General features: G+C 36.2%; 2 protein-coding genes across 5 annotated transcripts; both read left to right on the top strand.

Moving 5' to 3' along the window:
• Positions 1-364: 364 nt before the first annotated feature.
• On the top strand, positions 365-11,161 carry LOC107774089 (putative E3 ubiquitin-protein ligase ZFP1). 4 transcript variants are annotated; one of them, XM_075235940.1, is made up of 8 exons: positions 409-544; positions 790-880; positions 2,856-3,093; positions 8,008-8,862; positions 9,337-9,719; positions 9,839-9,937; positions 10,077-10,244; positions 10,734-11,161. In XM_075235940.1, the coding sequence occupies exons 4-8, from the start codon at positions 8,037-8,039 to the stop codon at positions 10,878-10,880; spliced, it is 1,623 nt and encodes a 540-aa protein (XP_075092041.1). In that variant the 5' UTR covers positions 409-544; positions 790-880; positions 2,856-3,093; positions 8,008-8,036; the 3' UTR covers positions 10,881-11,161. The 4 variants fall into 4 exon arrangements, with proteins under 4 accessions (XP_075092036.1, XP_075092043.1, XP_075092041.1 ...); XM_075235935.1 differs by lacking the exon at positions 2,856-3,093 and having other exon boundaries at positions 365-544; XM_075235942.1 differs by lacking the exon at positions 2,856-3,093 and having other exon boundaries at positions 370-544; positions 9,337-9,509.
• Positions 11,162-23,791: 12,630 nt separating this feature from the next.
• On the top strand, positions 23,792-26,046 carry LOC107800850 (basic leucine zipper 34-like). Its single transcript, XM_016624091.2, has 4 exons — positions 23,792-24,471; positions 24,846-24,936; positions 25,051-25,177; positions 25,736-26,046. The coding sequence occupies exons 1-4, from the start codon at positions 23,933-23,935 to the stop codon at positions 25,894-25,896; spliced, it is 918 nt and encodes a 305-aa protein (XP_016479577.1). The 5' UTR covers positions 23,792-23,932; the 3' UTR covers positions 25,897-26,046.
• Positions 26,047-27,258: the final 1,212 nt, after the last annotated feature.

Raw genomic sequence — 27,258 nt, forward strand, 5'->3', positions numbered from 1 at the left:
AAATAATTATATTTTATCCTTTACCCTACTTTTTAATATAATAATTCTACTCTATATCTTATTTTTTCTTAGTAATGTTGCAAGTTTATTCTTCAAATAATTAGTGCATGACATCATGAAACGACGGCAAATGATACAGTCTATCCAAATGTTGTATTTATCAAACAATACAATACAAGGCAGTAAAATACAATACGATATATTATGAAACGACATGTAACAACAATCCAAACAAGCTGTAAGAGTTTTAGTACTTTTAATATAATTATAATATATAATTTTGTATATGAGTTAGAAAAAGTATAAGTAAATTATTGGGTTATTTATGTAAAGATCTTCTTTTTATGGGTAGGAAATTAAACAAACAATGGGGTCATTATTAATTATTAACTAAAAAAGAAACAGCCACGTAGCAGTTAAATAATTACAGAAGTTCACAGTTTCTCTTTCTCAAGAACAACATGTGTTAATGCTTCTCTCTTCAAGTTATCTAAGTTTTCTCTCTCTACTTTCCATTTGGAATCTCTTGATCAACCACTATTTGGTTAGTTTTTTTGGGTTATCGAATAATTAAATCTAAAGTTTCAGTTTTTATACTTATAAAAGAATATTGTAAATTTGATTGTTTAGAGCTTTCTCTTTTTAATTAATCTCGTGAAAGTGCATGCATTTAGTTCCCAGAAGGAATGCCTTTTTTGTGGGTTTTGCTGGATTTTATTTATATAATCATTGATCACCATTTTTTAATATCTGGCTCTAATTTAGGGTTTATTTTGGATATTTATGTAGGGATCTCCAGTTGGTGAAATTATATAACAAAAATTTGTGCTATAATTATCGGCGACACGGCGAAAGAATCGATTTTCCTGATGGTAAAAAGGTAAGCTTTTGGATTTATCATATACTCCATTTGTTCCAGTTTACGTGAAACTATTTTTTTTGGTCCGTTCCAAAAATAATGTACTTTACTAAATTTGGTAATAATTTAGCTTAAACTTACAATTCTAACCACAAAAATAATCTGGGCCTTTTTTTATTTGTTTAGGACCATAAATTCCAAAAGTCTTATTTTTTCTTAAACTATGTGCTCACTCAAACAATTTCACGTAAATTGGAACGGAGTTCTTCAATTAGTGAGTTGCATGTGTTTGTGTATCAGTTGCATGCTAATTTTCCCTCAATAATTCTTAAAGATTAGTTTTTTTATATGTCTATTTCTGGGTTTATGCACAAATTTAGTTTCCTTTTTGTCAATACCAAAGTTCCAATTTAGCTGTTCATATTATCGATGTTTCTAGCTGTTTGAGTGATTATAAAGGAACGTACTTCTCAATGGTGACCAGTATGGTAACCAGTTGGTCTCACATTAATGTTTCAGCTCTTTTTAATTTGTTGCTTAAAACTCTGTGGTCGCTTAAACAACATAGTCAAATTTTGCTTTAAGCTTTTTGTCCTTTTTATTTCGTAATTTTAAGTTGTTTGATGCTATATTTTTAGCCATTACAACAATTGCAAGATAGATTCTCAGCTGAGAAGAGTCTTTGTTCAACTGCTTTTGCTCGGAGATACTTAATTCCACTCCAGATTAAAAGTGGGGATTGTTGGATGATTGTCCCTGTTATCTGCATATGTACCTTACCTTCTCAGTCTTCTTTTTCTTAAGTAAATCCATATAAATCTTTGCGCGTTCCCATTCTAAACATGTTCTCTCACTGGCCACGATCGAGAGGTCTTTTCCTCATTGCTGCGTTCCCATTCTAAATATGTTCTCTCACTGGCCACGATCGAGAGGTCTTTTCCTCATTGCGTTGAGTGATATCAATTATCTTTTCAAGCAGTATCTGAGCTCCACTGGAATGATTCAATCATATTCTGAACCATGTTTGTTGTGGCAATGAGGAGACAGATGTTTGGACAGATTATTTTGGATCCAAAGGAAAATCTAATGTTCCACATCTATTCTCAAAAGCTAACTATCTTGACTTTGGACTGTGAGGACACATACTTTATAAAATGGTTCATCCATGTTTGTTGCCAAGAGCAACATTATGTAGATATAGGATTCGGCTTAATTTATGATCTTTACATTTAAGTCAATTAAGATTCTTCTCTTTTTGACAAAGTCCAAGGATAGATCACTTAAGATACTGTATGAGGATTGAAGTATTCAGGGTCGTTTGGGGGCAGGGGAATAGATTGAATATACTTAGAAGAGACAAATATTAAAAGTTCAATATTTTGCCCCCAGGTCTTAGTTCAAGTGGCAAAGGTTGAGGGGCTTGTGACTTAGGTCATAGGTTCGAGCCCTGCGCTATGCGAATTAGTATTTAAGTGGAGAAGTGTAGAGGGGCGGGCCCATTATCCCCGAGTTTCATAGGCTGCGGTGGTCCTAAGGGTTGGCCTTAGACAGATTTCCGGTCATCAAAAAAAAATGTTCAATGTTTTTCCTTATTTCTCGGGATCGTGGTTCTAATCTTGCTTACGACTATGCGGGAGAAGCCTGCTGTGCCGATTAGGAGTGGGGAAGTTAAGTCTTTTCTGCTTTCTATTACTTTTCTGTGAGTTTTCGTATCTGGTTTTTTAGTGCAGGTTGACTTTTGTAAATGATGTAAATGACATACTAGATATACTAAAAGATCTACACTATCTGTAATATCTTCTAGCACCTTCTTATTGCCGTTTTTTGTCAATATTGTCTTTCTTTAACTATAAAAACAATTCCTATCTGGTTGACTTTTCTAAAGCTTTTTGTTCAATGAGCTCAACTGGGAAAGAAAGACAAATCTTCATAGAGCTAGCTCAACTTCATGATAAAAGGTTTGAACTAAAAGACGGTCTGTATGCTACCATGGCAGCTCTTAAGCCTTTCTATGAGAGGTTGATGGAAGGAAGATAACTTTGGGGTTCCAAAGAAAGCCCTCAATGGGAGGATACTCACCTTTAGCTGACGAGTTTTTATCCCATGAATGATGGAGCACTCCTTACGTGGATGCTACTTGTTGGATCTTTTGCTACTATTTGTAGTGTTTATTAATAGCTTCGCAAATTCAGCTTAACTTGTAGAGGAGATGAGATATTTTTGGTAGCTGATAGGTACTCCTATCCTACCCAATGCTTTCTTATCACATCTGATTGATTATGCTAAAGTTTCTTATCTTCTCTTTGAGTATTTTTTTTAAGTGCAAAAGATTTTGCTGTGTGAATGCAAAGTTAGAAGTCTCCTTTTCCCTTGCTGGGGTCGCTCTCATCACTTCCATGTGGAATTTTGTAGACCTCAAGGCTCTATTAGGTTTTTGACTGGCTAAGGGAGTAAAGGTGGCCTTTTCGCAAATCGCAACGGTGAATGTGTGAAGTTTTATCTGGGTTGTCAATTTTTTCACAACTTCTACTCTAAAAGACATATGTAACCAATGAAAGAAGGTTACTCTTTCATGTTTACCTTTATCTAGTCCAGCAGGATGTCTTAAGGAAGGAGGTCTTGGCATGTTAACTTGTACTTAGGGAAAAATATCTGTCAAAAAGAGCCTATTTGCTATGAAACTTTTGCATAATATTTCGAAGTGTGATTAGGCAATAGACACTAATGTAGTTTCCATTTCTCTGTCTCTTCTTTCAGATAGATGGCAACATGTTTTGAGCGGAGACCTATATGAAATGTGTAGTTATTGACTTATTTCCCCTATTTGATTATGTTTCCTAGATCCGATTGTACTATTTTATTAAAGTATATTGCAGTTGGCTGTAAGTTAGGTATTTATGTTAGTAATTGTTGGCCATACTAGATGCATGAATGGCTGCTAATTATCGTCTCTGTAGTCTGTTTAAGGATGATACAAGTAATAATTAGTACTTTAAAAAACAAAGGATCGCAATGATTAGTATCATCTAGGCTTAGCTGGGAATTTATTGGAGATTACGTGCACATTATTTTGTCCGGAGAAAAAGCTATCTGTAGTTATTGGGGGCAGGCCGGTGCACAAAGTATCCCGCATTCACGCAGGGTCCGGGGAAGGACGCCACCCCAAGGGGTGTGATGTAGACAGCCTATTCTAATGCCAAGCATTAGTGGCTGCTTCCACGGCTCGAACCCGTGACTAATAAGTCACACAGAGATAATTTTACCGTTGCTCCAATGCTCCCCTTCATGATATGTAGTTATTGCGATGTAATAATGTCAATGATACGTTTCCAGGTCAGACATTTGGTTTCTGAGGAATTTGAATGCTTTAGAAATGTCATTCTATTCTTCTATATGACGTTACTAATAAATGCAGAATCTACACTTTTCTTTTTTTATCTGCACTCTTATTTTTGGTAAAACGGTATGATTAGTGGAAATCCTTTAATTGCATAGCTGCAAATGGGCTAGCCAGCCGTTTAAACTTTACAAGGATACTTTTTTGTAGCCACAAGGCTACATTTAGTTGAAGCCTTACGGCTGTTGCTTGAGAAATTATGCTTACTGTGATGCCATTAGTATCATGCAGCTACCTTTCCAGTTTCAATAAAATTGAAATATTTCGCCTCTAATGTAGGGGTGGCATGTGGGCCGGTACGGGCCCTAAACGGGCAAAGTGGGCCGGTCCAAATGGTACTGGTCCCGGTCCCTAACTAAACGGGCCAAACGGTCTTTTTCTAGGAACTGGCCCGAGACCGGGCCCACAAACTCATGGTCTCGGGCTAAACGGGCCGGGCCCGCGGGCTAAATGAGCCCAACGGCTAAAATATTAATTTTTTTTAAAAAAAATTAGAATTGAAATTAGAAACAAAAAGATGTAAAAAAAATATCTAAGGCAATGCCTTGTAAATTTTATTATAGAATTATGACCTAAACTTTTTAATTCAAAATTTAAAGACAAAAATATTGTAAAGAGATATTCAAAGCACCTTGTAATTTTATTATAGCATTAAAAAAATATGGCAATATCTTTCTTAGTCTTCCTCCCTTCTATGGAATGAGCACAACAAGGTGCTAATACCACCATTGAGAAGAAAAAGAAACTAATCAAGATGTGCCAAAATACAAGTTACATAATACATACTAATTTTTGTTCATACAAGTTACATGGTATCTCTTACAAACTTCATAAATCCTTCAAGGTTCGGAGGAATTTCCGTTGGTGGTGGCGGAAAAGTAGCTTGGTCATCGCCGCTTCCATTGTCGGGCGAAGCAGCATCCTCCGCAAGTTCAGCTAGCAGTTCTTCGTAAGCTTCGTCTTCCTCTGGTTGTGATTCAGCAAGTCCAAAATTTCTTCTTTCCGAACGGATCCAATCTCTAAAAAGTACTGATTTTTCCAAGCTCTCCCTCATAGACGCTCTATAATCACCGAGTTGAAGTCTTGCGTGATTGAAAACGTTCTCCGATTCCACTATTGAAGCTTGAATAGTTAAAATGTCTCGGGCCATCCTTAAAAGAACCGGAAAGTGTTTTTCTTTGTCCTTCCACCATTGCAAAAGATTAAAGGAGCCGTCGGGATTCACTTCCTCAATTTGGTGCGACAAATAAACTTCAAGCTCATTTAGTTGTGAAAAATCATTACTACTAGAACCTTGAGAACCCCTAAACCCCGCCCAAGCACTAAGTGCTCTTACTCCCGCAGTTCTTTTAGATGATTGAGAATCAGAAGGAGGAGTTGGAACATTTGGTCTAGCATGATTTAATGCAACTTGATAAGCATTATAAGTAGTTTGAGCATTTATTCTAATTGAGGCTATTGCTTACGGAAGTCCAGCCAACTCAGCATCTTCAAGTACTAAACCATTATATACAGTTTCATACCAAAATTGAGGATCTCCTAATTTCATACAAGGATTTAACAAAGCAGCAACACCATAAATAGGGGGAATAGGGAAAAAATATTTTTTAAACTTTTTTCTCATAGACTCAATAGCAAGTTTATAAATTTTTCCACCCTCTGAAAATGAGTAAACAAATTTGCAAGTTATGCAATATAAACTAAACAGTTAGAAATAGTAGGATAATATTGCCCAGAAAAATTCATTTGTAGCAATATGAAATTTTTCTAAAAAATCAACAAGCATTTTAACATTAGCCCAATCCCCATTCGTAAGATGCTCAATATCATCACTTACATGTGCATTAAACGTTGAGTTTATGGGGTTTCTATATTCATATGCAATAACCAAAACTTTCATACATGTAATTCCATCTAGTTGGACAAGGTTTAGGAACCTTTCTTTGTCTTAGGCCAAATTCATCGCATCTTTTAAAATATTCTCTAAGTCTACTTCTACGGTTTGAATAAAAAAGCCAGTTAAGAGTCATTTTAATCTTTTCAATTTCAATATTTAAAATTCTCATACCATCACCCACAATTAAATGGTAAATATGACAAATACATCTAACATGAAAAATGTTACTAAATGCAGGATTTAGCGTAGTGGTAAGCAAGTCTATATCATTTGTGTTATTAGTAGCATTATCCATTGAAACCGATATTATTTTATCACTAATGCAAAAATATCTGCAAATATCTGTAATTGTGCTAGCAATAAACTGTCATGTGTGACGTGAATTAATTATTCTATGAGCAATTATGCGCTTTTGCATTATCCATTCCTCATCAATCCAATGACTGGTAACAGTAAGGTAATCACAGTCATTGCCACTTCTACCAATATCAATTGTAATAGCAACACGACAATTTATATGAGTAAATAAATAGCGCAAATATTGTTCATATTCATGCTTATATTTATAAATATCGCTCTTTACGGTTGTGCGAGGAAAACCTTTATAAGTAAGATTAAAAACTTTTCTAATATAATGCACAAACGAAGGGTCAGAAGGAAAACTATAGGGTAAGCACATAACAGTTACCATTTTTGTTAATTCTTCCCGATCTTATTTTGGATCATAATATAAAATACCGCCAGTAACTGTTAATTCCTGGTTGAAATTGATTTGAACCGGTACTAGGGTCACCCTGACTAGGACTAGGTATACTTCTCCCCTCGGCCAAAGCTTTCAGACGTTCATATTTTATTCTATCTCTAGTATTAGAGTCTAATGGTTTACTATTGCAACAGAAACAACCTAATTGCTCTAATGAACTAAATTCCTTCTCTGACAAACGATTGCTTCTGCTCATTAGGTGCATTTTGCACATCTTCTTGTGCCTTTGCTTTCTGCCTTCCACCCATTTTATACTAGGGAAGTTGCGTAATTTAGCTACTTTAAGATTTAATCAGATTCGCGATGCATATCACTTTATCGGTGCTCACTCACCACCTTCACCCATGAAATTTCCATAACCACGTTTAACCCTCTCTCTCCTCACCACTTTCTTTTCCTCGCCATCATTCTTTTTCTCCATTTGTATCAGGTTGTAAGTATTGATCTTTGTGGCAGTGGGTACCTGAGTAGCTGTCCTGTGTATCTACCACCGGAATTTGGATTCTGTTTTCAACAAGCTGAAAATGTGGCTCTTTTACCTCAGCTTCTCTTAAGCATCCATAGAAGCGGTGTTGTACTTGATTTTGCGGAGAGAGGTTAAGTTGGGGTAGTAGATCCTCTCATTTTTGTGTTTTACTGCATCAATTGATCTCTCTCCCAGAGCCAGTTTGCTTGACCTGAATATGGATGGTTGGATTACTGTCTTTCAATGACGGGAGTGGATCTTCTTTTTCTCTTCCCCCTCCCCCCTTCCTAAAGTAAAAGAAAAGAGGGAAAGATAGTTTTCCATCTTGAAGATACTCCTTTCATGGCAAGTGAAATCGCGGTTCTTAAAACTGGAATAGTAGCTTGATGTCTATCCACGTGCCATATTCGCTTCAGTTAATTCCCGCTGCCCTTTCTCCATGGTCTGGTTGTTCTTTACCAAATGTAATAGCTGCATATTAAGAAAAAATTGATAGTGTCTGGCTCTGTGTTACTTGGTTTAATGTCTATTATGGATTGTGTTACAGAAGCAAACTCTGAATTAATGAGGTCTCTTAGTCGATGTATGTATTGGGATGTATGACAGGTTATTCTTCTCTGACCAGGCATTATCCACGACATTGTACTCGACGTCATGGGGCAAAGGAGTATGTCATACAGTAATCACATAATTGATTTGGGAGCAGATCAGCGGAGTCAAGAGTATATCCGTCCGGAGCCTTGTGTGTTGTACGGGAGCTTTACAGCTTTTCCACATCCAAATGTCCACACTATAGTACCAGCTCTAGGAAACAGTGGTAATTTCTATTTGCGCCATCTACCAGACCCTCGAGAAGGCGGTTTACTTTATGGGATGTCATCGTCCAATGGGGTTCAACCACGCCATCCTGCCACCAACATTGACGCAGCGATTGCAACATCATCAAATCACTATAACCCTTACGTGGCTATTCCATCTGCATCGACAGACTTTCCAGTTCCAGTAAATCATGGGTTACATGATCGGCGTCCATTCTCAAGCACTCATAGCATCCTTGGAATTAGTGCAGACAGTTTTGGTAGGAATGATCCTTATATAGACAGTGTCAGAGGCTCATTTAAGCAAAAGAATCATTCTGCTTTGGTGGGGCCTAGTACTTCCGTCGTCCCAGTGATCACAAGAGCACGTGAATCTGATGTTTCTTTGACGGATACTGTATCATTTACTCCATGCGCGTATGGAGGGAATGAGTCACCATCGTTCATTGAAGATGGAGTACAGAGAAGTGGTAGGAACAGATCTGCTAGTGGTCGAGATACTGTATCGCAAAACAACAACAATCACCTGCTTCAAGGAGACTATGTTGGCCAAGCCTATCAGTGTCCTGGCAATCCTTGGTTGGATCTGCCTTTCAATAGTGGTGATGGTGAGGCTGAAACTTGGGCCTGGAATCAGGCTGCTTCTTTACCATATCCACCCGGTAATTACTCCTTCCCTTTTTTTAACACACTTTTATGAGTTTTGAGTACCTACTTCAGCCTACTTTGTTGTTTGATAGGTTATCTTCTCCCCTTCATTAAAGTTTTCGACAAAGTCCTTGTTCTTCCAAGACTTGTTTTCTTATGAGCTATTAGCATGCTGCCAAGTTTAGCAATGCATCTTCAGTTGTTTTCTTTCTTCTTACATGTTTAAAAGGGACAATCCACTGGAAACACGTCTTGTTCTTTCCTTTATCCATTTTCATAGCATTATTTGTCTCTCTTATTCCAAGTTCTAAAAGTTAGCTTTTATAACCGATTGTTTGTCTCGCTTCTCTTTTTAATAATCCAGGAAAGCCTTTGTTTTTCCCTTTTCTCAAATTATCAGCAGCAATTCATGATCTTTATTCCAAGTACTAGAAGTCAACTTCATTAACTGATTGCATCTTTCTTCTGCTTTTTATCTATTACTTTAGGTGGCTGTATAGATGCTGGAAACATGGGTGTGCAAGGTTATCAAGTAACTGCCAGCAACGGAGGTTTGACTAGTTTTCTGCATCCACCCATTCCTCACGGACCACCCAACCATCATCATCTGCCACCTAATCCGCAATGTGTGGGAGGCTGCAGTATGAGTTTCTCTCCGCAGGTGACATCATCTTCACGCAGAAACCTACGAAATAGTTCGTCCAATAGCACTAATAATCCATTCCAAGGTGTTGTAGAGGGAGGGTCTAGATATATCAGACCCTTTCCACCGACTGGCTTTAGGTTTTACAGACCTCGTCGAAGGGAATTCATACTTGAAACAAATGCTCAACAGCGCAACCTCCCTGACATGAGAGTTTTGCCAGAAAATGTAAAATTTGTTCCATTTGACCGGCTCTTCTCATTCTCTTTGTTGTATTGTTGTTTCGTTCAGTTAAAGTAATGGGATTGGATGTTGATGGGTATCTCTTTCGTTGGTGATTTTACTAGGAAGTGGCAATGCTGGATGTTCCAGGGTACCATGAAGTTGGTGATGCTGTTGATCAGCACAGAGATATGCGTTTGGACATAGATCACATGTCTTATGAGGTGAGAAAGATTGTAGGTTAAGTGCATGCACCATCACATATTTTCCATGATGGTTGATGAGTAAAAGCTGTGGTAATCCTCGGTCAATTATCTGCCATAACTTCGGCTAACTTATCCTTCAATGTAAAATCCTATCCAGGAACTTCTTGCACTGGGGGAGCAAATTGGCGACGTGACAACTGGTTTATCAGAGGAAGCCATTGTTAGCAATTTGAAAACGAGAATATTTTTGTCTTCCGAGACTCCTTGCGCTCTGGAAAGTGCTACATGTTTAGATCACGAAACTGATTTCTGTGTCATATGCCAGGTATTACCCCTTTGCGGGCTTATATTCGATATAAGATTATTAAGATTTTTGTTAGGGGTCTAGTCAATTTGTGACCTATAGTTTCTATAAAATTCGAATTGATGCTATGTACTTGTTATATTTATATATTTTTAAAAATTTCCTTATTTGACTTATTCTTACAGAACTCTGCTTAATGTTTATGTTGCCATTCTCTTCGGAAATCTTAAATTCATCCAAACATTGTTGTGAATCTTTATAAGGGTTCCTTATCATGGGAATGAGATAAACTTTAGGTTGTCCGCCTGGTACAGTGCTGCCTCGGCTTCTAAGTTGTGGTCATATGATATCCTTGTACATTCTTTGAAGATTGCATCTTATTTGCTTCTGCATGATTATTATACAATTATATGATATTTAATTTGCCAAGCTTTACTTTCCAGTGGAGCTGTATCCCGTTTCTTTGAGATAGCTCTAACGGCCTGCATATGTTTAAACACGTTATTGCAGACTGATTATGGCGACCAAGAAAAGATTGGCATTCTTGAGTGCAGGCACGAGTGTCATGAAGAGTGCGTAAAGAAATGGTTGGTTGTGAAGAATACTTGTCCTATCTGCAAATCCAAAGCATTGTCTACAGAGAAACTGGGATTGTGAATACAGGGAGTCGGTTGATGGTGGTTCTATAAGTTAAAAAGAGCGGACACTTTGTTCTCTTGCTAAATATTTATTCTCCAAGAAGAGGAAAATGTTCTTGAAGCTGTATTATAAATTTGTACAGCAATCCACCTCTCCAAATACATTTATTTGTTGGCCTTATCTTTGTAGAGCTGAAGTTGTACAGACTTTGTAATTTTTGTTCAATCTTGCATGATTTCTGTATGGACCTTCTGTTAATATCTTATGTATCAAGGAATATCCACATAGTGGGATGCTAATTTCTCGTTTTTCATCTTCAAATTGACCAGCATAAAATAAATACTTACCAAAAATCGTCGTCTTAAAACCTCATTACAGGAACAGTTTTTTCTAGTACCAAAAATATACAGGCGATTGTGTTGCCTGATTTGATCAAACCATATTCATAACTAATATCAGTGTTTGGTTACTTAATAGTTTTGGGAGGCAGCAATTTTGTCGCCTGATTTAGTCAAACCATATTCATAATCGAGTATTAGTGTTTGGTGACCTCAGTTTTAGAGCTGCCTCCCGTTTGACTAACCTTTAGCACTCAGGTAAATCTATTGATTGAACGTTCCAACAAATGAATTGTCTTTGATAACCATATTATTAGCAGTAGAAAATTAGAAATGTTTTGTGCTAGATATTTTAATTGCATAATGCTAATGGAAATCTACTTATACACAAGGTTAACAATTTTCTCGAAAACAATAATAAATTCAGTATAATCTTACAAGTGGGGTCTGGGGAGGGTAGTATGTACGCAGACCTTACCCCTACCTTGAGAACGCAGAGAGGTTATTTCTGATAGACCAACAACAAGATAATAAAAAAATGAAACGAAAGAAATAACATGTTGTAATAGAATACAAGACTAACACTAATACTGCTGGTATGAAAAAGAAAAAGTCTGACTACCTATTAATCCTCTAGGCCTCTACCCTAATTCTCGACTTCCACACTCTCCTATCAAGTGTCATATCTTTGGTAAGGTAAAGCAATGTCATATCCTGCCTAATCACATCTCCCCAATACTTCCTTGTAGGGGGGAGTATCGGTCGATTCAGTTCGGTTGTAAATATTACCAGTTCCGCATATCGGTTATCGGTTTATAAATATGCCAAACCAATAACCGAAATTATAAGATATTGGTTATCGGGTATCGGTTACCATCCTTATCGGTTCAGTTATCGGTTTACCCGATAAGAATAAAAATATCCAAAATTTTATGTTTTTATTATAGAAATTGTGATTATACCGTTAAGAGAAAGGGACTAAATTTTTGTTCTTAACAAAAAAAAATGATTAAATTTCAACTTTAGAAAAGAAAACTTTCTTTGCATGTGAAAATCCCAACGAATTATCTCAATTTTCAAAGATATAATTTAGTAGGAGTAACTAATAAGATATTCAACAATTTAATTTACTAATTATTCAATACATGTGGGCATAATTTACAGAAGAGTAATAAAATCCTAATCTTATAAATGCTAAAGAATCATTATAACAAAAGAAACAAATAGAAAAAAAAATCTAAACAATTAAGTTTTTAAAGTTTAAATCTAAAAATCTTAGCCGAAGAATGAAGATGTGAAATTCAGAAAAGTTTAAAACTTACGCTAAGGATTAAGGTCTGAAGATGAAAGTAATTGTTAAGAGAATTAAGAGAATGAGAGAATGAATCCATAAGGTGGTTTATATACTTAATGGGTAAAATTATAATTTTGATAAAGTTTATTGGGTTATCGGTTAAACCGTTAATACAATTAGACAAACTGAGACCCAAACCAATAACTCAATAGTCAAATAATATTAAACTATTACTAAACCGTTTATCTAATAACCCGATATCAATAACCCAATAATATTTTATCGATTCGGGCTATCAGTTATACTCGATATATACCCAGCCATATTTCCTTGGACTACCTCTACCTCTCCTCAGACCCACCAAGGACAACCTTTCATATCTCCTTACTGGAGCAACTGTGCTTCTCCTCTTCATATGCCCTAACCATGTAAGCCTCGTTTTCCGCTTCTTGTCCTCTACCGGGCCCACTCTCTCTCCATTTTTCGAATATCTTCTTTCCTAATCTTATCAATCCTAATATGCTCTCACATCCATCTCAACATCCTCATTTGTGCTACTTCATCTTTTGGACATGGGAGTTCTTGACTGGCCCAACATTCTGAACCATACAACATAGTCGGTCTAACTAACACTCTGTAGAACTTACCCTTAAGTTGTGGTGGCACATTCTTATCACACAAAATACCGGATAGAAGCATCTATTTCACCCACCCTGCTCCAGTACAAAGTGTAACAACCTCGTCAATTTTTTCATTTTCTTGAATTATCGACCTAAGGTACTTGAAACTTTCTTTCTTGGGGATGACTTGTGTATCACGCCCTCACATCTATGCCCGCTTCATAAGTCACGTTACTGAACTTGCACTCCAAGTATTCTTTCTTGGTCCTGCTCAACTTGAAACCTTTAGACTCTCGCGTTAACACCACCTCGCGTCTCATCATTCAGTACTATGTCATCTGTAAATAATACGCACCATTTCATCTCCTTTTGAATGTGGCGTATCGGTGCATCCATCGCCAAGGCATATAAAAACGGGCTAAGAGCTAATTCTTGGTATAATATCACAACTGGAAAGTTGTTCGAGTCTCCTTCCACTATCCTAACCCCGTGTTAGCTCTATCATACATGTCCTTAATCACCATAGTATAAGCTACAAGAATACCTCTAGCCTCCAAACATCTCCGTAAAACTTCCCTTGAGACTTTCACATATGCTTTCTCTAGATCAATGAGCGCCATATGTAAGTGTCTCTTCTTCTCCCTATATTGCTCTATCAATCTACTTACAAGCTGAATGGCTTTTATAGTCGAACGTTCCGTCATGAATCCGGACTAGTTTATTACACGGCTAAAATATGTTGAAAACAGAGCTCGGCTACCTAATTATAAAAAAGATGAACATATTTTAGAGCTAACACCTAAAAGTTATTTGACACGCTTCAATTTATGCAATACTTTTTGCTTCTCGAGCAAGCAACATCTATTTAACCCACACTTCATGCGTTACACTCCTGTCATTAAATCAAAATTGAGGATGTAAAAAGAAGCGACCGAGGTCCATTTTCGACCTCCATTTTTCAATAAATAATCCCCGGGCTGCCAGAAAACAGTTATCTGCTCTATCCATATCTTCTTCAGAAAAACAATTCAGTTTCTTTAATTCAGAAAACAGGAGTTATGAGTGGTAGGCCGTGGTATATCACATTGTCTACCATAAGTTGACGAAGATGTGCTAAAGCAGGACCCGCTCTTTTAGTATTTACACATTTGCACCCCATGTTTTTTGAGTTCCCTCAACTATTCTCTCTCTTTTTGTTTAAAAGAAAAATATAATTGCAGTAAAAAGTTAATTGTTGGAATGGTCCTTCAACTCTTTGGGCTGCTCCGTTTGGTTATAATTTCTGATTGAAATGAACAAGTAGGGTCCTGCTGGCTCCTCCCACGTGCAATAATGCTACTTTGTGTCCTACTCCCCTTTTCTGTACGGACCCTTTGAGAATTTTTTGGGATTCCCAACTCTCCAAAAATTAGGATTTTTAGACAATTATGGAGAGCGACATCGACTAATATATTAGCCAAAAGAATCTTTGTTGCATATAGCATTTGGTATCTTCTTTCTCAATTTTCTTCTGGATTGCACATGCTAATTAATCCTCTTGGATTGCCATGACCCAACTATCTCTTTTTTTATAAACTTGATTCTTTGTTATATAATAATTCCATCATAATTCAAATTAAATTTTGTTTTTGTAATTTCAAGTGAAGGAGGTTTACAACTGCACATTCTTCGGTCTTCTGTACCTCTTTATTAAACATGCCAATTTTTTTTTTCATTCGGAAACTTTTTTTAACTACCTCAACTAACTCAAATTCGCGCCGTGAAAAATATACTATGGAGGATTGTAGTGCTCCCTACCACGAAAGAATTTTGTTCCGTAACTCGAGACTTCTAATTAAGAATAAAAATTTAATTTTTGTTTTGAAACATCATTGTTTTCATACCACAATGGGATAATATGAATTTGGTGAAAAGGAGATAATCCCATAAGACTCTGAACCGCGTTCGAATATCAAAAGTCGTGAACTTGAAACCAAGAATATGCTAATCCAAAGACTATTTATTTTTTTTATTATCTGAAGCAGGAAGAAAAAAGAAGATGGAAAAGAGAGCAAAGACGTCATATTCAAGTTAACTTGAACAAGGGGTTGGCTATTTTTTGTTTAATAATGCATGGCAAGGAGGGAATCAAAATTTTAAAATAAATAAATCAACAATCTCAAACTTTTTAAAAACAGAAGATAATACTAGTGTATTGATATATAGCAGGCACATGCAGTAGACAAGGTTTCTGCGTGACAGAGGTACTTAACATGCTTTTGAACTTATCACTAATCATTATTAGTGTCTCCCTATAGTTTTAATCTATTAAAAAAATAAGAAAAAGAAAAGAATCATAATAATTAATGCGATGGTGCAAGGAAGCTACATTCAAGAAATTAAACTACTAAGTATATAGTTTGGGATTTGGTTGAAGTCTTGAATTAATGTAAGAGGTGGGGATTCTTTATTTTATTTTATTTTTGTGTAAAAGTTACATTCACATAGTCTCCATGTGACTGTGATTTGAGGACAAAGGAAAGAGGAGAGAGGGGTTGCTATTACAAAACAGTTCACATGGGGGAAGAGGAAGACATGATTCTAACATCTCCTACTTTTTCTTCACAACTCATCTTCCCTACTATACCTTTATCCTTTAATTCAACCAATATAATACTACATATGATCTTTTATCCAATTTGTAGGGATTTCTCCTTTCTATGCCTTTCATTTTGATGTATTTAAACTATGCAAATATAATTTTTTTAAAAACAAATTTCACCCAATATTTGGTATCCGCTTTGGAGCTTACTAATTCGAATTCGCTCAGAGATATCTTACTTTGGGTTAAAATACTCTATACCAAAGACGATTATATTCTCAAGGCTTAGACCTTATATCTCTAGTTAAGGATGGAGTATTATCACTGCACCACTAACTTTGGTGGTAAATTCTGCAAATTGTTAAGGCAAGGGTCCCCAACGATTTAACCAGATCAACCAACTCAATAAAATTATTTTTCTTTGAACAAGTTATAAATTTCCCTAAATCATTGAACGACAATGAATGAGTCGAGTCATTCAAGCTTTTACCGAGATTGTAAAATAGAAAAATGAGAAGTAAACTTCTCTTGTTATCTAGTCATTTTTCCATTGATCTCACAAAATTAATTAGAGAAGATCCAACATAGTAACACGATTAGTATTCGTCACATTAGGTTCAAATAACATTTGATCTTGTGTTGTCCCTTAGAGACTTATTAATAGGTAGAGTTGTTGAGGTTTTGTTTTTAAGATGAAATATTCTTAAAATGAGGGTGAATGGGAAATGGAGGGAAAATGAAATTTTGAGTAAAATTTTAAGTTTCCCCCTCTTGACAATGAGACATTGTCCCATATTGGAAGAGGAAGACATTTTTGGTGGGTATATATATAATTGCTCTTCTTGTAGCTCTTAAAGAGTTAAGAAGAAAGCAAGCCTCGCGCCGTCGTCGTCGTCGCTCGCTCGGCTACGGCTACGGCTACGGCATTTTTTGGACCAAATTTATTTGTTAATAGTAAATATTAACGTAAGATTATCCGCAATTATAACGGATATTTTTCAATCCGTGTATTGACCATTTGGCAGCCGCCTAATGCTCTTCCCACCATGAATGTGCTTGCTCCACAAACATGAAGTGCTTGCTCCACAAACAAGCTAATGCTTGCTCCACCATGGAGGGTGGACGTTTGATCTTCTTCAACACTGGCTGCTATATATATGTGCAGCAGATGTTGAAGAAAGACACTCAACACACAACACACTATTCGCTCAACAAATTGGCTATACATTGCACTCCTTCCTCTCAGCATTTCCATACGATTTTCTGAGTTTATACTCCTTCGTTCTGCATTATTTTTAACTTCAAACAAAGCAACTGTAAGTGTGATTTGCTACCGAACTTTGTGTTCACTGAAACACTGGGGTTTGAAGTACCGCTACACCAGTGTGTTATTCGTTCTATCCTGGGAGGAAATAATCTATTACCTTGGGTACTAGGAGGGGATTAAATTCCTTAAGGAAACACTGTGAATTCAGTGGGATCGAATTTATTATTGTTTCATTACGTTAACTTATATTTTGCAGAATTGTTATTTACAAATACAGCAATATTGGCGGGAATAACAATCTTAAGAAATTTAATATTTATTTCTGTATTTGTGTTATTCTTATTATTCTGCAAACTAAAACCTTTGTGGTTTGTGTACTCCCGTTTTGGAGAGTTAAGCCTTCGTGGCGTTTTGTTGGATATTAAAATCTACGTGATTTTTACTCCAGTTTGAAAACGTGTATTAAACGTTTGTTTGTGTCATTCTTTTACAGAAAAAATGATGACTGAAAGCGAAAACCAAGCTGTGCCGATGGTAACTGCCAACGCATCGACAAGCCGAACACCGGCGTTGGCACCGGCAGAAAAACCCGAAAAATTTTTCGGGATTGATTTCAAGCGCTGGCAGCAGAAGATGTTCTTCTATCTAACTACGTTATGTCTACAGAAGTTCATCAAGGAAGATGTTCCTGATCTGCCAGATAAAACTCCAGAGAATGAACGCTTTCTCGTGATTGAAGCGTGGAAGCATTCTGATTTTTTATGCAAGAATTATATTCTTAGCGGACTGGATGATAATCTGTATAATGTATACAGTAGCGTGGAGACCTCAGAAGAATTATGGAATGCGCCTGAAAAGAAATATAAAACTGAAGATGCCGGGATGAAGAAATTCGTTGCCGCAAAATTTTTGGACTACAAAATGGTAGATAGCAAGTCTGTTATTACCCAAGTCCAGGAATTGCAAGTGATTATTCATGATCTACTTGCTGAAGGTCTTGTCATCAACGAAGCATTCCAAGTAGCAGCAATGATTAAGAAGTTGCCTCCGTTGTGGAAGGACTTCAAAAATTATTTGAAACACAAACGAAAGGAAATGTCCCTTGAAGATCTCATTGTTCGGTTGAGAATCGAAGAGGACAATAAAGCTGCTGAAAGGAGAGGCTGTGGAAATTCAACAATAATGGGAGCAAATATTGTTGAAGCTAACAAAAAGAGGAAGAAGGCTTCTGGTCCGAAATACAACCCAAGCAAGAAGCGGTTCAGTGGAAACTGCTACAACTGTGGAAAAACTGGACACAAGTCTACGGAGTGTCGTGCTCCGAAGAAAGACAAGAAAAGAGGTCAAGCAAACATGGTAGTAAACCATGATGATGTTGATAACTTGTGTGCCATGCTTTCTGAATGTAACTTGGTGGGAAATCCTAAACTGTGGTGGTTTGATTCAGGAGCCACTCGCCATGTTTGTGCAGTTAGAGAGGCTTTTGCTACTTATGCTCTTGCTGAACCCGGAGAGACAGTTTATATAGGAAATGCTTCAACAACAAAAGTTGAAGGATATGGGAAGATATTTCTGAAAATGACTTCTGGCAAGGTCATGACTTTGAACAATGTCCTTCATGTTCCCGAAATGAGAAAGAATTTAGTCTCTACTGGACTTCTTGTTAAGCACGGTTTTAAGTGCATTTTTGTATCCAACAAGGTTGTCATTAGTAAGAATAAAATATTTGTAGGAAAAGGTTACCTCACCGAGGGCCTTTTCAATCTAAATGTAATGGTTGTGGAAAATAATAATAATATTTCAGCTTCTTCTTACTTACTTGAGTCAAATAATTTATGGCATGTACGTTTGGGTCATGTCAATTATAAAACCTTACGGAAAATGATTAACTTGGAAGTACTGCCCAAGTTTGAATGCGAAAAATCAAAATGTCAAACATGTGTGGAATCTAAGTATGTTAAACATCCTTATAAGTCAGTTGAAAGGAATTCAAATCCTTTAGACTTAATTCACACAGATATTTGTGACATGAAGTCAATACCATCTCGCGGTAGAAAGAAGTATTTCATAACTTTTATTGACGATGATACTCGATATTGCTATGTTTACTTACTGAATAGTAAAGATGAAGTAATAGACGCATTCAGGCAATACAAAAATGAAGTTGAAACGCAACTTAACAAGAAAGTAAAAATGATAAGAAGTGATAGGGGTGGTGAATATGAATCTCCTTTTGAAGAAATATGTTTAGAATATGAAATTATTCATCAAACAACAGCCCCTTACACGCCCCAATCTAATGGGATTGCGGAAAGAAAGAATCGCACATTAAAGGAGATGATGAATGCGTTGTTGATAAGTTCTGGTTTGCCATAGAACTTGTGGGGGGAAGCCATTCTTACGGCTAATCGAATATTAAATCGAGTGCCCCATAGCAAAACACAATCCATTCCATATGAAAAATGGAAAGGAAGGAAGCCCAACTTGAATTACTTTAAAGTGTGGGGGTGTTTGGCAAAAGTGCAAGTTCCTAAACCCAAAAGGGTAAAGATAGGACCGAAAACCGTTGATTGTGTTTTCATAGGATATGCGACAAATAGTAAAGCATATCGATTTCTGGTTCATAAATCAGAAAATCCCGACATTCATAATAATACGGTTATAGAATCAGATAATGCTGAGTTTTTTGAAAATATATATCCGTATAAAAAGGAATGTGAGTCATTTGGTGAAGGATCTAAACGACCTCGGGAAGAAACAAAAGAAAGTACATGTAATCAGGAGAATCCAAGACGTAGTAAACGTCAAAGAACGTCTACTTCATTTGGACCAGATTTTGTGACTTTCTTATTAGAGAATGAGCCTCAAACATTTAAAGAAGCTATGACTTCTTCGAAATCATTGTTTTGGAAAGAGGCCGTCAATAGTGAAATAGAATCCATATTGAACAACCATACATGGGAATTGGTTGATCTTCCTCCTGGAAATAAACCTTTGGGTTCTAAATGGATTTTTAAGAGAAAAATCAAAGATGATGGCACTATTGATAAATTCAAGGCAAGGCTCGTAGTCAAAGGGTATAGACAACGAGAAGGTCTAGACTACTTTGATACATACTCTCCAGTTACAAGAATTACGTCCATACGGATGTTAGTAGCATTAGCTGCAGTGTATGGTCTTGAAATTCATCAAATGGATGTTAAGACGGCCTTCTTAAATGGAGAGTTGGAGGAAGAAATTTACATGGAACAACCTGAAGGGTTTGTGGTTCCAGGTAAAGAAAAGAAGGTATGTAGACTTGTTAAGTCTCTTTACGGACTAAAACAAGCACCCAAACAATGGCATGCGAAATTTGACCAAACAATGTTGTCAAATGGTTTTAAGATAAATGAATGTGATAAATGTGTGTACATTAAAAATGTTCCAAATCACATAGTCATTGTTTGCCTATATGTGGATGATATGCTGATAATGAGTAATGACATTGCCAACATAAATGCTACTAAGTGTATGCTCAATAGCAAGTTTGATATGAAAGACTTGGGAGTTGCTGATTTAATTCTGGGAATTAAGATCCATAAGACTCCTCAAGGTCTGGCATTGTCACAATCTCATTATATTAAGACAGTACTTGAAAAATTCAAGCACTTGGGCTTTAAAGTTGCAAAGACTCCAATTGACGTGAATCTTGCATTAGCAAAGAATAAAGGCCAAAGCATATCACAATTGGATTATGCTCGTGTGTTGGGATGCTTAATGTATATCATGAATTGTACACGACCAGATATATCTTGTGCTATAAGTAAACTGAGTCGATATACGAGCAATCCAGGCCAATCTCATTGGATGGCAATGAAACGAGTTTTGGGATATTTAGAACATACCCAGAACTTTGAATTGCACTACAATAATTTTCCTGCGGTGATTGAGGGATACTGTGATGCAAATTGGATCACCGGTTCAACTGATTCTAAGTCCACAAGTGGATATGTATTCACTATTGGTGGAGGAGCGGTATCTTGGAAGTCATCCAAACAAACATGTATTGCCCGCTCTACAATGGAGGCTGAATTCATAGCCTTAGATAAAGCCGGTGAAGAAGCTGAATGACTCCGGAATTTCTCGGAAGACATTCCGTTTTGGCCCAAATCGTTGGCACCAATATGCATACATTGTGATAGTCAAGCGGCAATTGGAAGGGCTGGGAGCGTTATGTATAACGGTAAATCTCGTCATATACGACGAAGACATAAAACCGTTAGGCAATTACTCTCTAGAGGAATTATCACGATTGACTATGTAAAGTCAAGTGATAATGTGTCAGATCCACTTACAAAAGGCCTAACTAGAGAGGTAGTTGAGAAATCATCAAGGGGAATGGGGCTATGGCCGAGAACAAGTCATTGTGGCGGTAACTCTACCTAGAAGACTGGAGATCCCAAGATCTAGGTTCAAGGAGATCAAACAAAGTCATTAATGACGGTTCAACATTGTCAAATAAAATTTTAGTCCGTTCTCGTGATGAGACAATGTTCAGTACCAAGGATAAAATATTAAGGCTTTTTAATGATTTCTAAATTTGATACGGGGTATATCAAATAGTGTATCTACAGGATGACACGTTTAGGAATCACCTATGTAAGTGTAAAGTGTTAGCCGCTTCAAGGAGAACTTTGTAAGGCCAGTTCTCTACGCACTTATGAAACCAGGCGGTGTTCATGGCTGAAACGAACACAACAATGAGAACCAAAGACGGTTAAGGGTTAATTGTGTGACTTATGGTTGTCTAGGTATACACCAAAGATCGACGGTTCAAAGATATCAAATCTACCGATTGACCGAGTATATCCGACATAAGTTTACTACGGAAAGTTCAAAGGGAAACCTACTTATCCAGATGCGATTAATCCTTGCTTGCAAATCACACAGTTTTTCCATGCATACTTCCGTGATATAACCATTCCCCATTCATGTGGGGGATTGTTGAGGTTTTATTTTAAAGATGAAATATTCTTAAAATGAGGGTGAATGGAAAATGGAGGAAAAATAAAATTTTGAGTAAAATTTTAAGTTTCCCCCTCTTGACAATGAGACATTATCCCATATTGGAAGAGGAAGACATTTTTGGTGGGTATATATATAATTGCTCTTCTTGTAGCTCTTAAAGAGTTAAGAAGAAAGCAAGCCTCGCGCCGTTGTCGTCACTCGTTCGCTCGGCTACGGCTACGGCTTCGGTTTCGGATTTGGATTTGAATTTGGTCAAATGATCGATTGATTGATTAATTTTTTGGACCAAATTTATTTGTTAATAGTAAATATTAACATAAGATTATCTGCAATTATAACGGATATTTTTCAATCCGTGTATTGACCATTTGGCAGCCGCCTAATGCTCTTTCCACCATGAATGTGCTTGCTCCACAAACATGAAGTGCTTGCTCCACAAACAAGCTAATGCTTGCTCCACCATGGAGGGTGGACGTTTGGTCTTCTTCAACACTGGCTGCTATATATATGTGCAGCAGATGTTGAAGAAAGACACTCAACACACAACACACAATTCGCTCAACAAATTGGCTATACATTGCACTCCTTCCTCTCAGCATTTCCATACGATTTTCTGAGTTTATACTCCTTCGTTCTGCATTGTTTTTAACTTCAAACAAAGCAACTGTAAGTGTGATTTGCTACCGAACTTTGTGTTCGCTGAAACACTGGGGTTTGAAGTACCGCTACACCAGTGTGTTATTCGTTCTATCCTGGGAGGAAATAATCCATTACCTTGGGTACTAGGAGGGGATTAAATTCCTTAAGGAAACACTGTGAATTCAGTGGGCTCGAATTTATTATTGTTTCATTACGTTAACTTATATTTTGCAGAATTATTATTTACAAATACAGCAATATTGGCGGGAATAACAAGAGTTTGCTTCAAATTGAAGAAGAATATTTGCTAAAATTTTCAGTTTTTCAACCAAATTACCAGAAAAGAACGTAAAACTTTTCATTCTTGGTTGTTTAGTTGAAAAAAAAAAGGTTTAAGAAAACATTGAAAAGACATTTGCAAAGGTTTTTCTTCAAAATTTTAAGCAAATACCTTATATATATATTACTTAGCAATTCAACACAACAACAACAACTAACCCAGTAAAATTTTATAAGTGAGGTCTGAGGAGGGTAGAGTGTACGACGGCCTTACCCCTACCCCGAGTAATAAAAATACTGTTTTCGATAGACTCTCGGCAAATTATTTTAGCAATTCCAAATTCATAATTTAGCCTGAGTACATCCTCCTCTACTGTGGGTTCAATTGAATATATCTATCAAGTTTAAAAAAAAATACATAGTAGAAAACATTATGCATAGCCTATTTTCGTTCTGGCTAGGGAGCGAAAACGAACACATCTCCTACCAATGATATTGGACCTTCGATCAGACATTCTATCTTTGTCCAATTGGAACCTAACATTACTGCATTGTGCTCGAACAATTGAACTGCCACCTGCCAGTAACAAGAAAAAGTTTTTAACTGTCAAAATGACAATAGGTGATAATTTACTTTACTACGTATAAAATTATTAGAGAGGAAAAGAGCAAAGGCGAAAAGCGTCACATCGAAGGGCACGTGGTGACTGATTCCGCCAGTTAATAAACCGTTGAAAGAAAGACTTATTTCCCTCTCTTCACAGCTGTTGCTAGCTGTCCTAATCCCCCCCATGTGACCCACTATTCCCTCTCCCTCCAAAAAATAAATAGAAAACAAACCCTTTAACTTTGGTCCCCTTAAAATTGCTAGTATTAACTCTTAACCAACTTAACCTCCTAAAATAGAGATACTCACATCACTCCATTTTTGCCATTCAATTATTACCCAAAATACACCTATTCTCACTTCTCCATTCTTCCCTTTTTATACTACCCAAAGCTCAATTCTTGAACCACAATAAAACCTTGCCATTTTAGTTTGTGCATGGCTCAACTACCACCAAAAGTTCCTACAATGGCACACAATTGGCCTTTTCAAACTATGCCCCCATTGCATAATAATAATAATAATAATAATAATTCTTGGGTTGATGATTTTCTTGATTTCTCATCAGCCAGGAGAAATTCTCACCGGAGATCAGTGAGCGATCCGATTGCGTTTGTGGAGGCCGCTCCGTTTCTGCAGCAATGCCACGGCGGCGCTAATTCTAATATTGGGTTTGATAAGTTGGATGATGAACAACTTACAACTATGTTTTCAGATGATAGCGGCGGTACTGCTGCATTTGCTGTTCCTACAGCGCCGTCTTCTAATCCGTCTAGTACGAATCCTTCTACACCGTCTGATCAAATCAGCGAAAATGAAGATCAGAAGTTGGTCCCACCGCTCGACGTTAACCAAGTAATTCAGCCGAAGAATGAACCTGGAGAAGTTGATAGTTTTTGTGATACTCAACCACTACCAGCTCCTGCTAATGATTCTTCAGATAACAATCCTATCGTGGATCCAAAGAGGATTAAGAGGTAAGCAATATGGCTAATCCAGTCGCTAAAGTATTAATCTTTAGGCATTTGAAGACGTAAATATTTAATTGTGTGATCAGATCTATCATCTAAAAGTTTAAATTGTTTGCCCGATTATTTTTCATGTGACAAGTACACGGAAACTCTTCTTGCTGTTTATACCTTATTTAATTGTGTGACAAATTTATCTATACAATTAAGGTGAATTTACTTTTATATACTTAGTTATATCTTCAACAGTAATTTCAAATAAAAAAGCAATTGAAACCAATATTGGGCACTTCCAAATATATTACTAGCAGAATAAAAGTTATGTTCAACAAATTGTTGTTAATGTGTTATTTAATAATGATTGGGTTTTGTTTGTATTCCAGAATTTTAGCTAACAGGCAATCAGCTCAGAGATCAAGAGTTAGAAAGCTACAGTACATTTCAGAACTGGAAAGAAGTGTAACCAGTCTTCAAGTAAGTGTATATTTTTAATATAATTTACTGACATCTTCATTAATTTATACTAATCATGTTCTTATAATAACTTGAAAAATGCTAAACTTCTATTGCTTTTTTAATTCTTCTCAGACTGAAGTATCAGCATTGTCACCAAGAGTTGCTTTTTTAGACCATCAAAGGCTGCTTCTGAACGTTGATAATAGTGCACTCAGGCAACGAATTGCAGCTTTGGCTCAAGATAAGATTTTTAAAGATGGTAAGAGCATATTCTTTAATTTAATCATTCTTAATTAGGTAAAATGATTTTAATTTGCTCTGCCTAATTAATCAATGTTATTTGATGACTTAACATAATGAACGAACGACATGCATGCAATTCATGATTTTTTTTGTACTAATTATGTTTTACACATGTCAACCACAATGCAATCAATTATTCACCTAAATTTCACGTGCCGTGAACAGAATCGTCCCTGTAGTAGTATTATGATTTCATTTTAACTTACTATTGTCATGGAAAAGTAATTGCGTGATTAATGCACTAATTACGCATACTTTTGACGAAAAAACAGGTCATATCATGACAATATTGTAGCGACATAACTTGTTCCGCCAAAATAATGTATCGTCTATTTAGTTTCAATCTTGTCATATACGTAATCATAGTATTTAACTATCGGAAAATTTCTAACCTTATCTAAAAGATAATTACAAATAATCCAGTACAACATAAAATTCTATATACTTTCAGTGTTTATAAATTTAATCTGTTATTTATTCGGCTCATGTTTTTTTTTTCATGTGAATTTGGAAGCACATCAAGAAGCACTGAAGAAGGAAATTGAGAGATTAAGACAGATTTATCATGAACAGAATATGAAGAAAATGGGCATAAACGGAACCGCCGATGCACCACCGTCAGCGGCGGAGCCACTATCCACATTTAACAAGATGAGTTGCACGGAAGAAGCGTAAGCTTCTCAATTCCAGTGTTACCCTCAGCTGACAACTGCGCTTTCACGTGATGTGTTCCCCAAATTTTTTTTCCAATTCTCTTGTGGACCCCGCCTGTGATAATTAACATGATTTTAGAATATTCCTACTTGATTTAAAATAGCGGTAGTAAAGAATTCATTTGAAATTTGAAAAACAAAAAAAAAAAAAACAAAAAAATGAAAGAAGCAAACCCAAAAGTTTGCTTGGTTTGTATTTTATTGTGACTATTTTCTTATTTGATTTATTGTAGCATTACTTTGGTGTTAGGGTTGAGATTGAGTCGATTTGGTGTCTGATTGTGAATCTTGTATTTTATTTGGATGTACAAGAAAAAGATTTGTTAATTAGGACCTGCCTATGGATGGTTCCATATGGTTTGGATTTTTAACATTGTAATTTGTAAGGGGTAGTAATTCAATTGTTTGATGAATTTTAACATTGTTAAATTCCTGAGTTCTGGTATGATAACTTGTATACCTTCTTATTTGTTCTTAAGGAATGTAAGGACAAATGAGGAAAGAGAATAAAAGGAAAAATTGAATGAAGAATTGTTGCAGATGTTTATGCACTTTTGTGGATTAAATATTCCTTTATGTTGATTTATTTTTTATATATCAGAGACACTGAGACCACTACTACGACAAATAATTGGACCTATAAACAGAGAGCGTAACCAGTAAAATGATAAGTTAAGGCAAGAGGTATAAAGTATAATGGAGTATATAATTGAAAAGCGACTAATATATTTCGGTAGACTTAATTTTTCTTTTTAAACGTATCAAGCTCAATGAAAAAAAAATCAAGTTAATCGCTTTTATTAACTATATAAAAAGATAAATTTAAGAAACGTTATAAGCTTATGAAAGAAAAGACTGAAATTGTGAAAATTTTCTCCTTGTAATTTTATTCACAATACTCTCCTCCTTATATACAAGTCTATGATGTAGATACAAAAGAATGTAAATAAATATTCCTATACACTTGTACTCTTTCCTATTGGCTAATTGTGTAACCACTAACATAAATTATTCTTTACAATGTGTGTGCATGTGTTATTCACTTGTGGAAGCTTCTAATTCTCTTTCCTCATATGAAATGAGAGCTGCTAAATGAATGGCAAGCATTTAGCCTTCTCTTCTCAAATCAACGTGCCAGATCTGATCTTAAGAAATTTGCGTCAGTGCTCATGATCTTGACACGTAGCACTTCATAAATTAAAATTAGTATCTCAGCAAGATTGCTTCAGACATAAACTCAAACCTCTCTTTGGAAACTCTAAAACCCTACACTTCTTCTTCTCTCTTGTATGCTTACCTTCTTCATCATCCTTTGAATTAATAT

Source organism: Nicotiana tabacum, chromosome 2 (genome assembly GCF_000715075.1).
Source record: "Nicotiana tabacum cultivar K326 chromosome 2, ASM71507v2, whole genome shotgun sequence".
Classification (NCBI taxonomy): domain Eukaryota; kingdom Viridiplantae; phylum Streptophyta; class Magnoliopsida; order Solanales; family Solanaceae; genus Nicotiana; species Nicotiana tabacum.